This window comes from Rana temporaria, chromosome 6, assembly GCF_905171775.1.
Source record: "Rana temporaria chromosome 6, aRanTem1.1, whole genome shotgun sequence".
NCBI lineage: Eukaryota > Metazoa > Chordata > Amphibia > Anura > Ranidae > Rana > Rana temporaria.
In genome coordinates, this window is record NC_053494.1 from 3672707 (window position 1) to 3685116 (window position 12410).

Here is a 12410-nt window from a genome sequence, read left to right on the forward strand (position 1 = left end):
TGCCTAAGATACGTCGAATCACTGCCTATGACATGAATGTAACCTACGCCTAGTCATATTCACGTACTACGTAAACGACGTAAAAATACGACGGCTGTGTTCCCTGGTCCATACCTTTGCATGACTTGCGCCTCCTATATGGGGAATAACTTTACGCCGGACGTACGACTTACGCAACTGTGTATATTATGCGCCGGGCGCAAGTACGTTCGTGAATCGGCGTATCTCCCTCATTTGCATAAAGTGCATAGAAAATCAATGGGAGCGGCAAATGCGCCCAGCGTAAATATGCACCCACGATACGACGGCGTAGGCAAGTTACGTCAGTCGTAGGAAGCCTATTTTTAGGCGTATCTCAGATTGTGGGCACGGCGCACAGATACGACGGCGCATAGTTAGACTTACGCGGCGTATCTCGAGATACGTCGGCGTAAGTCCTTTGTGAAACCCGGGCCTATGTTTTTTGAAGTGATGCTCATACTGTTCTTACAATAAGGAAATAAGGTAATTTATTGGAAGTATTTAACATATTTACCTCAAAGTCTCAAGTGTTTCAAGTGTTCAGGTATTTTGTTAAAACTGCTTTGGGCAACATCAATTAAACATTGGGCGTGGCACAAAATGGCAAAGTATAAGGAAGTCATATTTTAAATATGATAAAGAATGTACTAAGGGGCATTTTATATTTTTGCCTTTTGTGGAAAAAACGTAAGAGGCTGGCAGCAAAACTGACAGCATATTTGTGAACAAGCCATTGCTGGGAGCAGTTTTGTGTTAATGAAAGAATCGATACAGAAAGGAGATTCCAGAATGAGAAGCTGGATGTCTCTTCTCTTCCTTCTGGTCCTGTGTGTGCTCCTCATGAGATGACCCATGAGTAAATTCATATCAGCTACATCCTCACCAAATATTACTGCTGTTGGATCTCTGGATAGGGTATTGTCCAATGCACTTTGCACAGACTGGAAGAGATTCATTTTTTGTGTTGGACCATATTCGCTGGGCTCGGGATCCGGGAGGAAGGTGAAGTGCGCTGCCGATCTCGCAGAACATTGTAGGTTAGTATGAGCCCAGCTGAGCACACAACGAGAGAGCCGGTTCCCTGTCCCTGCCACTGCTCTGATCTGATAATATTTGGTGAGGATGTAGCTTTTGGAGGTGTCTTCCGATGTACTGTTGGCCTCAGAGACAAGTATGGTAAAGACAGAGTTTTCAACACTCCCTTGTGTGAACAGGGAATTGTTGGATTTGGCATCGGAGTTGCAGTTTCTGGCGCTACCTCCATTGCTGAGCTCCAGTTTGCAGACTACATATTTCCAGCATTCGATCAGATTGTAAATGAAGCTGCAAAGTATCGATACAGATCTGGTAATCTTTTTAATTGTGAGAGCTTGACGATAAGAGCACCATGGGGCTGTGTGGGACATGGTGCACTCTATCATTCCCAAAGTCCAGAAGCTTTTTTTGCTCATGCTCCTGGCATTAAGGTTGTCATACCCAGAAGTCCAATCCAAGCAAAAGGCTTGCTACTTTCCTGCATTGAGGATAAAGACCCATGTATTTTCTTTGAACCCAAGATTCTGTATAGAGCAGCAGTTGAACAAGTGCCTGTGGAACCATACTACATACCTTTGTCTCAAGCTGAGGTAATACAAGAAGGAAGTGATGTCACTCTTCTCGCCTGGGGTACTCAGGTTCATGTTCTTCGTGAAGTTGCATCTATGGCCCAAGAAAAACTTGGCCTGTCCTGTGAAGTGATTAACTTAAGAACTATTCTGCCATGGGATATTGAAACAGTCTGCAAGTCCGTAGCAAAGACTGGCCGGTTATTAATCAGTCATGAAGCTCCAGTAACAGGAGGTTTTGCATCAGAAATAAGTTCAACAGTACAAGAGGAGTGTTTCTTGAATCTTGAAGCTCCTATAGCCAGAGTATGTGGATATGACACGCCATTTCCTCACATCTTTGAACCTTTCTATATACCTGATAAATGGAAATGCTTTGATGAACTACGAAAAATTATTAACTTCTAAACTAAGTAATACCATTTCAAGCTTTGCTGGATTACAAGACTGTATGTGTATCAACTGCGTAAATGGTTTTACTGGATAATGTTTTGAGGTCAACACTAAGCATCTGTAATAAAAAGAATAGAATTTTTGAGTAAAGCAAAATGAATTGACCATTCCCTGGAAGGCTTTTTCTATTCTCCTCTATATTAAATCACATATGGAACAAAATACAAAAATTGAAAACAAAACTGAATAAATGATTATTTAATAAAAAAAAAAAAAAATCATATCAGCTGATGTGATTAAACCTGGGTGGGAGGGTTAGAGGTGGTCTATGGCATAGTGGCTGATGGTGGAGATTAGACATTGTATGAACCCGACAAGGGAGGTTTCATTTCTGTACCTTTAATTATTCATGAATGTGAAAGTGATCTCAAATATATACAGTAACTGTAATGATACAATTACATTAACACCACTTGTGAAAACAGAATTAAAATAGTCCATCTAAGAAAAGATCTTGTTTGAAATGCCACCAGTGAATCTCACCACCAATACTCCCCAAATCAGAGGTGGTCTGTGAAAGCTCAGAGATATGTGAACCTTGTAGTAATGAATCATCCAACCATAGGGAACCACAGGACACACCAACAGGAAACTGAACTGTATGCCATCTTTCGCTCCAATGAAGACCAACCGGCAAAAGAAACAGACGATAGCCTCCAAAAGTGCAAAATCTTGTGCAAATTTATAACAATTAATAACTTACATGCTTCAGTTTACCTCCTTCAGATGTATGGTTTGATACAATAGTTTAACATATGTAGCACTACCCCCGAAGGGGCTGCTGGATATTTTCGGACGGCATGTTACCTCTAGACATGGGACTGAAACAGCACTTCTCAAAATGTATTTATTTATTAAAATTCTTAAAAGTACAAAAAAAGTACAAAACGCAGTCAGTTACCTGTAGGCCTCGATGCGCCGAGAACAACAATACAGCAACAACCAAAAAAACACACACAGGCAGCGGAACAGATCAAATTTAAAATAGTAGCAGATCAAAGAACTATAAAAACCTATGTAATTCCATAGGCTAGACTGAAAAGCTCAGTTTTTAAAAGCTTCCTGAACTTAAAAAGATCATTCTCAAGCCTTAATTTTAGAGGCAGGGAGTTCCAAAACTGTGCTCCCTGGACCGCACTCGTCCTCCCTCCGCATTTTTTCTTACGAAATTTAGGTAATCACCAAAGTTTCCAAATTAGCCGACCTTAAGGTACGGTTGGGCACATACTTGGTGAATTTTTCCTGCAGGTACACTGGCCCCTTGCCATGGGTAGCCCTGTGCACCATGCATCCAGTCTTAAACAGAACCCGTTCCTTCACGGGTAGCCAATGCAGGGCTCTCAGCGATGGCGTGATGTGGTCACGACGACCAACACCCGTGAGTAGCCTCGCAGCGGCATTCTGAATAAGCTGTAATTTGTGCATGATGTTATTAGGTAAACCCTAGTAAATTTGGGATGGCGCTCTCGAAGCAGCGAATGAAGGAGAATCGGTGCTCCTGTCCTGCTGGACCTAAGTGCAGCTTTCGACACAGTAGATCACAAACCGCTTCTCGCGCGTCTCACAGACGTAGCCGGAGTCGCAGTTTCGGATCTACCGTGGTTCGCATCATTCCTGGAAAATCGATCTCAGACAGTCAAACTAGGAGCCTTCACGTCTGAAGCCTGCGCCGTTAAATGTGGAGTCCCACAAGGATCACCCCTGTCGCCAGTGCTCTTCAACATCTACCTTCGCCCACTCCTCGCAATCATCAGCAAACAGGACCTGCTCTATCATTCTTACGCGGACGACACTCAACTTTATCTCCGCATCACCAACAAAAAAGACCAATATCATGGATTGGAAAAATGTCTGACATTGATAGATAATTGGATGACAGAGAGCTCCCTCAAACTCAAGGGATCCAAAACAGAACTGCTCCTTCTACACGCAAACCGGAAGAATAATTCCAGGACAACTTGGGTTCCTCCCACCATCATTGGACAAACCATCACCCCAAGCAATAAAGTAAAACGCCTCAGAGTCTTTGACTCCGACATGTCTATGGACGCACAAATAGGATCGGTGGTCAGCGGATCTCACTATCTTCTCCTCTTGCTGCGCAGACTCATCCCCTTCATCCCGAAAGAAGACACAGCAGTAGTAGTGGGAACACTCATCAATTCCAGACTCAACTACGCAAACTCCCTCTACCTAGGACTACCGAAATACCAGATGGTTCATCTACAAGTGGTCCAGAACAAGGCAGCCAGACTGGTAGAGGGTAAAAAACCATGGGAAGCCATCTCCACGGCCATGAGGACCCTCCACTGGCTAGCCGTAAAGGACCGGGTGACATTCAAGACCCTCTGCCTCACCCACAAATGCACACAAGGAATCGCGCCACAATACTTATGTGAGAAAATAAAACACTACACCCCAAGTCGGGTCCTCCAATCAACTAATCAGAACCTCCTCCACATCCCCAAATCTCGCTACAAAATGAAAGGAGAATGACGATTCGCTGTCCAAGGACCTCGGCTATGGAATGCTCTACCCGCAGACATTTGGTTGGAGGAAAATCATCGGGCCTTCAGAAGAAAAAACTTAAGACCCATCTTTTCTGAAGCGTGGTTGGACGATCACATTGGTTACAGCACCTTGAGGCGATTTAGTTCGCATTTGTAGCGCTATATAAGTTACTTACTCATTTTCTCGGTGTCCAGGGTGATGGATGAGAGTAGAGAAAAGTCAATGTCCACACTTTATACCTTCTTTTTAAAGATTTATTTGCTGAACTTGGTAAAAGAATAAAATAATTGGTTGAAAAGGTGGAAGGGTAACAGGTGAAAAAGTTTAAGGTGCGGTATTTTAATCGGGAAGCACTCCTGCTTCCTGCGACAAAGCTTTCGTTGCCACTCTAGCCAGAGTTGGTATTGCGTATCTGGATAGGTTTCTCTCACTAACCTAGCAGCCAGAATGTCACACGGAACATGGTGCAGTCTCCGCCACAGACCTTCCCAAAGATGGAGATACTTTTTGGTCTGGAATCCCCGCAGCACAGGATTCAGCACCTGGATCTCTCCAGATTAACTTCTTGTAAAACTTGAAACTGACAGGCGATCACCAACCAGCCTTTCAGTAAATGGTGCATACTTCAATGAAGTTTAATTCCTCTCTTGAGACACCAGCCAAGTGCTCGGTCCTCTCCAAGATAGGTCCTTCATCAAGCAGCTTCCTCCCTCAGGACGGACAGCACAGGATCACCCTTAAGAGCGTAAACCCAATCTGCTTACTGGGCCTACGCAGAGGATCACAACCCCGGACCAACGTGATCCGAAGCCAGGATTAAAGGAACACGCCCCCCCGACCAGGAGGGCCACACACGGGGTGGTGGGACAACAGACCCAGGATCGGTGACGACCCCATGTGTGTGTGGCCAGGAGGGCCACACACACATGGGGTCGTTGCCGATCCTGGGTCTGATTGGCTGCCGAGGGGAAATACCCACTGATTGGCTGCCGAGGGCAAATACTCAAATCACCTTGACCTAGCTGCTGCCACCCTTGGCCTGGAGTAACAACTACACCCCAGGCAAACAATAGTGGTCACTCACAGCACAGCCATGGCTGAAACAGAAGCCAAATTTGCTCAAAATTATACACGTCTGAGTCAACTAACTCTCAGACTTTCCCCTAAATTTAAAATAGGAGAGACTGGGATTGTCTTCTGCCCTATTTGTTTGCAATTAGAGAGGTCCCACAGTCCTCCACAGGGGTTTCATCCTTTGTACTCTTATATTATTAAATTATTAAAAAATGGGAGGCATCCTACAAGTGTTGCTAGATATTGTTGTGACAGAAACCTGGGAGACTAAAACCACTCCCTACCATGGTGCCAGAGCATATCTTGGCCATGCAAGAAATAATTATGTCAGTAGTTCAGTCATGAGCTGGACCCAAAGAAGCATTGTTTTACTGAGGGCAGATCATGCTAGACTAATCTGACTGAATTAAAAAATATATATATATCACTAATGTTTTAAATAAGGCTGGTGCTGTGGACATATCCTATCTGGTGTTTAGTAAATAGCCATGCAAATATCTCACAGCATAAAAACTTGCAGCTACCATTATTTTATTCTCCAGGGTCTCTGGTTATAGGAAATATACAGTACAAGGGTCCTTCAAAAAGATGATGCAGGTTTTAACATATGTGTGAAAATTGTTTTAAAAAGTGCCCCATTAGTAAGGTCACCAGATTTTTAAAATTAAATCCGGGGACATATTTTTTCTTTACTAGTAATGGCAACAATCAGCGACTCTCTGCCCGTCGCCGCCCGCCTCACAGCCTCTCAAGTCTTACTTTTCGGGCCCCAGCTACTACTGGATGGGGATCGGAGGAATATCACTCCACCAGGGAAGGCAAGGAGATAGGCAGGTGGCTGGTCAGGATTTGAGCCAAGGCAGAAGAACATGCGAGCGGAGATGAATGGGCATGCACCCGAAACTGAAGAAATATTCCCTCCGCTCTGACCAGCACATGATCATCAGAAAGGGGCACAGAGAATGGGAAAAATACAACCCCCCTATGCTAGTAGGCATGGCGGAGTGGGGGTGTGTAATTCTAATTTTATTATTTTTATTCTGCACTGACTGTCTTTGAAATTGCCCCTGCCCCCTATTAAATCCAATCTGGGGACAAAACCAGGGACAGACTTGGTCCGGGGACAGTGTCCTCAATCAGGGGACTGTCTCCTGAAACTGGGGATGTCTGGTCACCCTACCCATTAGACAAGTGGTTGTGGTGGGTGAAAGAACTGCTTTCAGGTGAGCCCACTCTTGGTTTATACACTGTTTATATTATATACAGCCCATTGAGTTGAGTTCTTTTTTCTTTATGCTGAGTAGTACAGGCATACCCCACTTTTAAGTACACAATGAGACCAGAGCATGTATGTAAAATTAATATATACTTAAAGTGAAACAATACATTTTTCCACTTTTAGGGTGTAGTGGGGTGTCAGGAGCTGTAGTTGAGGTCTCAGAGGCTGTAGTGGGGGTGTCAGGGGCACACTGGAACAGGGTGGGCTATGCGATTGGAGCTTCAGCTCCTTCTACTGCGGCTGCAAAATGCCTGTACGCTACTTGTAAGGCACTTTACATACACTCACGGGTATGTCCTTACACACGAGTGTATGTAAAGTGAGTGCACTTAAAGTGGGGTATGCCTGTAAATAGCTTTGTTCATTTATTGCAGAGACAGGGCAGGGCAGCAAAGTGGTGTAGTGGTTAGAACTTTCACCGAGAAGCAAAAGGGTCGCTGGTTCGAATTTTCGACCACGACACCATCTGCTTGGAGTTTGCATGTTCTCCCTGTGTCTGCGTGGGTTTCCTCCCACACTCCAAAGACATGCTGGTAGGTTAATTGTATCCTGACCAAATTGGCCCAGTATGTATATATGTGTGTACGACTGTGTGTCCCAAGCACGGGGTAAATGACCACACCAGCCAGGAAGACACTGGCTGCAAAAAGCGCCTGGAGACGATTTAGTTTGCATGTGTAGCGCTATACAAGTCATTCACTCATTCAGAGATATTTTTCTTATAATAGCTACAGATAACTCAATGTAGTCATTTATTGGAAATGTTTTAATTATTTACCCCGAGGTCTCAGTGGTTCTTAAGGTGATATTCTTTAGACAGCAGCAGTAAACAATTTAGTGTGACAGCAAAGGTAGAGTACAAGGAAGTCAGCATTAAATATAATGTGGAATGTGCCAAGGGACAGTTTGTGTTTTTCGCCCCTTCTAAAGAAACATTATAAAAGGGAGGCAGCAAAGCTGACATCATATTTGTGAACAAGCCGTTGTTGGGAGAAGTTTGTGTTCATGAAGGATTGATATAGAAAGGAGAAAACACAACGAGAAGGAGGATGTCTCTTCTCTTCCTCCTGGTCCTGCTGGGTGCTCCCCATGGGATGGCTGGTGAGTAGATTCAGGTCAACTGATTTGGTTAAACCTGGGTTAGAGGGTCGGGGTGGTCTATGGTATAGTGGTGGATGGTGGAGAGCAGATATCATATGGAGGATCTATATCCATTCCTCAAGAAAACATCTACAGACCCAACAAGGGAGGTGTAGATACTGCACTTAGGACATGTGAAAGGTGCATCACCCTTCTTCTTTATATATCATTTGTTGGATTCCCGGCAAACTTAATACTGTAACATATTATGTATGAAAGCACGTAACTCTCCCAGGCCAAAAACAGGTTGGTAAAGATACAAACCTCCAAAATTGTTTAAATATATTAATAGTAAAAAATAAAGTCGGTAGGTGCTATCTACAAAATACCCTCTTCAGCTCTGTGTATATGAAGGAAAATGGAGGAAGTCAAGCCCATAATGGGGAGATTATTATCACAGCCTCAAAAAAAAAAAAACACAATGGCTCAAATCTGATAAGGTCCAGAGACAGTTAGACAAAAGGCGAACAAAGCATTAGGACTGGATGGCGGCCCATGCAGGGCCGCCATCAGGGGGGTACAGGCAGTACACCTGTAAGGGGCCCGGAGGTCCCCAGGGGCCCGGGTGGCAACCCCCTTTATAAAAACATATATATATATATTTTGTTTTTTAGAGGCCCCAGATGGAAACCCCCCCTCTTATTTTTTTATAAAAAAAAATATATATTTGAATACATTTATATATATATATAATATTATTGTTATTAAAGGGCCCAGAGGTCCCCAGGGCCCCGCATGGCAACCCCCCTTTTTTTATAATTTTTTTTTATATATTTTATTATATATATATATATATATATATATATATATATATATATATATATATATATATATATATATATATATATATATATATATATATATATATATATATATATATATATATATATATATATATATATATAAGGGCTCAGATGTCCCCTAAGCCCCATATGGCAAACCCTCTTTTTTTTATAAATGTTTATTTTTTTATTTTTGTTTATGTATTTTTTTGTATATTTTTTTATTAAAGGGCCCAGAGGTCCCCAGGGCCCTGGATGGCAACCCCCCCCCCTTTTTTTTTTTATAAATGTTATACATTTTTTATAAATGTTTATTTTTATTTTTTTATATATATATTTGTCCCCAGGGCCCCAGATGGCAACCCCCCTTTTAAAAAAAAAATAAACATATTTTTTTTTATATATTTTTTATTTCTTTTTTTCTTTTTATTAAAGAGCCCAGAGGTCTCCAGGGCCCCCGGATGGCTACCCCCCTTTATTTCTTCTTTTTTTTGTAAGGGGCCCCCCACTTCTCAATTTCAGGTGGCAGCACCCCCCCCAGGTTCTCTGCTCCAGGGGGCCCATGCCTGAAGCTGTATAAGGGGCCCCAATATTCCTGATGGCGGCTCTGCACCCATGTGTCCTTAAAGTGGAGTTCCACCCATATAAAAGTCAGCAGCTACAAAAAGTGTAGCTGCTGACTTTTATTAATCGGACACTCACCTGTCTCAGGTTCCAGCAATACAGGTGTATGAAAGCCCCGCTCCTCTCCCCCTCCTCTCTGCAGCGCCGGCATTGTGACTGTGGGCGCCCGGCTGTGGCCGGGCAATCATCTGGGACCTTTGACGTGTCCCGGATGATTGCAGAGAGGGAGGGGGGAGAGGTGAACTTCCTTCCAGCGTTGCGGAGCCCCGGGAGGGATCGGGAGTGTTAACCCCTTCCCTGCCAGTTTCATTTACACAGTCATCAGTACATGTTTATAGCACTGATCGCTGTATAAATGCCAATGGTCCCAAAAATGTGCCAAAAGTGTGCGATCTGTTTGCCATAATGTCGCAGCCATTACTAGTAAAAAAAAAAAATAATAATACAAAAATACAATAATTCTATCCCCTATTTTGTAGACGCTATAACTTTTGCACAAAACAATCAATAAACGCTTATTGCAATTTTTTACCAAAAATCTGTAGAAGAATACGTATCGGACTAAACTGAGGATAAGATTTTTTTTTTTTAACAAAAAAAAGGGATATTTATTATAGCAAAAAGTATCAAAATTGTCACTGCTCTTTTGTTTGTAGCGCAAAAAAAAACAAAAAAAAACGCAGAGGTGATCAAATACCACCAAATAAAAGCTCTATTTGTGGGGGGTAAAAAAAGTTAATTTTGTTTGGGTACAACGTCACACAACCGTGCAATTTTTTAGTTAAAGCAACGCAGTGCCGGATTGTACAAAGTGCTGTGGTCAAGAAGGGGGTAAAATCTTCCGGGGCCGAAGCAGTTAAAAATTTTCCTGTTTCCATTGTGATATGTCAGGAATGCATTCATGCGGGTTTGTAAAAATACTGAAATGTTCAGTTTAATGCCGCGTACACACAATCATTTTTCAGCATGAAAAAAACTTCATTTTTCAAAAACGTCATTTAAAATGATGGTGTGTGGGCTTCACATCATTTTTCAGGTTCTGAAAAACGACAAAAAAAAATTCAAACATGCTGCATTTTTTAACGTCGTTTTAAACTATGTCGTTTTTCGGGTTGTAAAAAATGGTCGTTTGTGGGCTAAAACGACATGAAAAACCTGCGCATGCTCAGAAGCAAGTTATGAGACGGGAGCGCTCGTTCTGGTAAAACTAGCGTTCATAATGGAGTAAGCACATTCATCACTCTGTAACAGACAGAAAAGCGCAAATCGTCTTTTACTAACAAGGAATCAGCTAAAGCAGCCTAAAGGCAAATGGAACTTCCCCTTTAAAGTGCCGTTGTATGTGTTGTACGTCACCGCGCTTTGCTAGATCATTTTTTAAAAACGATGGTGTGTGGGCAACGTCGTTTTAATGATGAAGTTGGGAAAACGTCGTTTTTTAGACATGCTGAAAAATGATCGTGTGTACGTGGCATAAAGCTCCATGCACACTAACATTTCTAATTAGCTAAAAAAATGCCCAAAAAAATGATGGATAAAAGAACGTTTTTGTGCCGGCTTTTAGTAAAGTTTTAGTGGCTTTGAGAAGATTTTAGGAGTGGTAGAGCTGAAAAGAAAGATGCGTGAAAAACGGTGTTGGTGGCATTTTAGCAGCATTCAAAACTCTACAAAAACGATTTTTTTCTGCCACTAAATTCTGAAACTCAATGCTAATGCTAATACAGTGTGCATGGACACATAGGGATAACACTCTAGGAGAAGAATAAAAATGCTAATTACAGTTTCTAGGGGATAAAAAAAAAATGCTAATGTGCATTGAACCCGATTCTTCATCTTTTGTAAGAAAAGGTGCGGCAGATCCAATAATACAAATTGGATATTTTTTATTGTTCAATTTCTCCAGTTTATAATCTCTTTTTCTTGTTACAGGTTTCGCCACCACTCCACCCCCTGGTAAGTATATTTCTCTTTCTGGAGCTTTACTTTTTTATTACATAACTGAGGATACTATCAGGATTGTATTTTTTGAAGAAAAGTACTGTGGATCTGATAAAATACATAAAAATATCGGTGTCGCCACATTCAGATAATTCCTCTTGCCTGGATGTCACACTAATCCAATTATAGGAAACACACTTAAACCCAGAACATTCCTCTACCATGCACAAGGTTTAGTCTGCTCACCTGAATAAACCATAAAAAATAATAATGATAAAAATAAATTGTAGGAAAGTAAAAACAAAATAAAGAAACAGCAAAAGAGAGTTTCACTGCAACCTGGAAGGGAAAAAAGATTCTCAATCAAAGGCGCGTTATTTAATAGTGAGGAAAGTAATCTTTGCTTGGTGGTGTTTTATTTCTTATGTTGTTGCTAAGAATTTTCCTCGGAGCAAACATTTGTGTGATTCCCATTGTGTGATGGGTGATGTGTCCGAAGTTTTTTTTTTTTTATGTAAAATACTCTCTAATAGCTTCAGCGTATCTCTGTATCTCTAATGCCTCGTACACACGGACGGATTTTCAGAGAAAAAAGTGAAACAGGCTTTTTTTTCTAGTAAAGTCCGGCTGTGCGTAGCCTCCATCTGATTTTTTTTTTTCGGAAGTCCGACAGACCTTAGATAGAGAACCTGTTCTCTTTCTTTCCGTCGGACTTCCGACAGACTCACGGTGGACTTTTGCACGGTCAAACATCTGACCGTGTGCACAAGGCATAACGGGTCTTTTAGGAGAGATGTAGTTAGTCTCCATATTTCTGCTTTTGTCACCTGTTCAGGAACTTGTAGGGTCATAGTGATTGGGTGGTGATCTGAAACAATCATGGGTTCTATTGTAGCTTGTTGTATATACAGTAGTTTAGGTCCTCTCGGGATAAGAAAATGTAGTCAGTTCTGGAGTGTTTTTGGTGGATTGGTGAAAAGTCGG

The 12410-nt window shown here is 42.0% G+C and overlaps 1 protein-coding gene across 1 annotated transcript; it reads left to right on the forward strand.

Moving 5' to 3' along the window:
- Positions 1 to 1064: 1064 nt before the first annotated feature.
- On the forward strand, positions 1065 to 2284 carry LOC120942826 (2-oxoisovalerate dehydrogenase subunit beta, mitochondrial). Its single transcript, XM_040355752.1, has one exon. It carries the CDS (start codon positions 1065 to 1067, stop codon positions 2031 to 2033), a length of 969 nt encoding a protein of 322 aa, XP_040211686.1. The 3' UTR covers positions 2034 to 2284.
- Positions 2285 to 12410: the final 10126 nt, after the last annotated feature.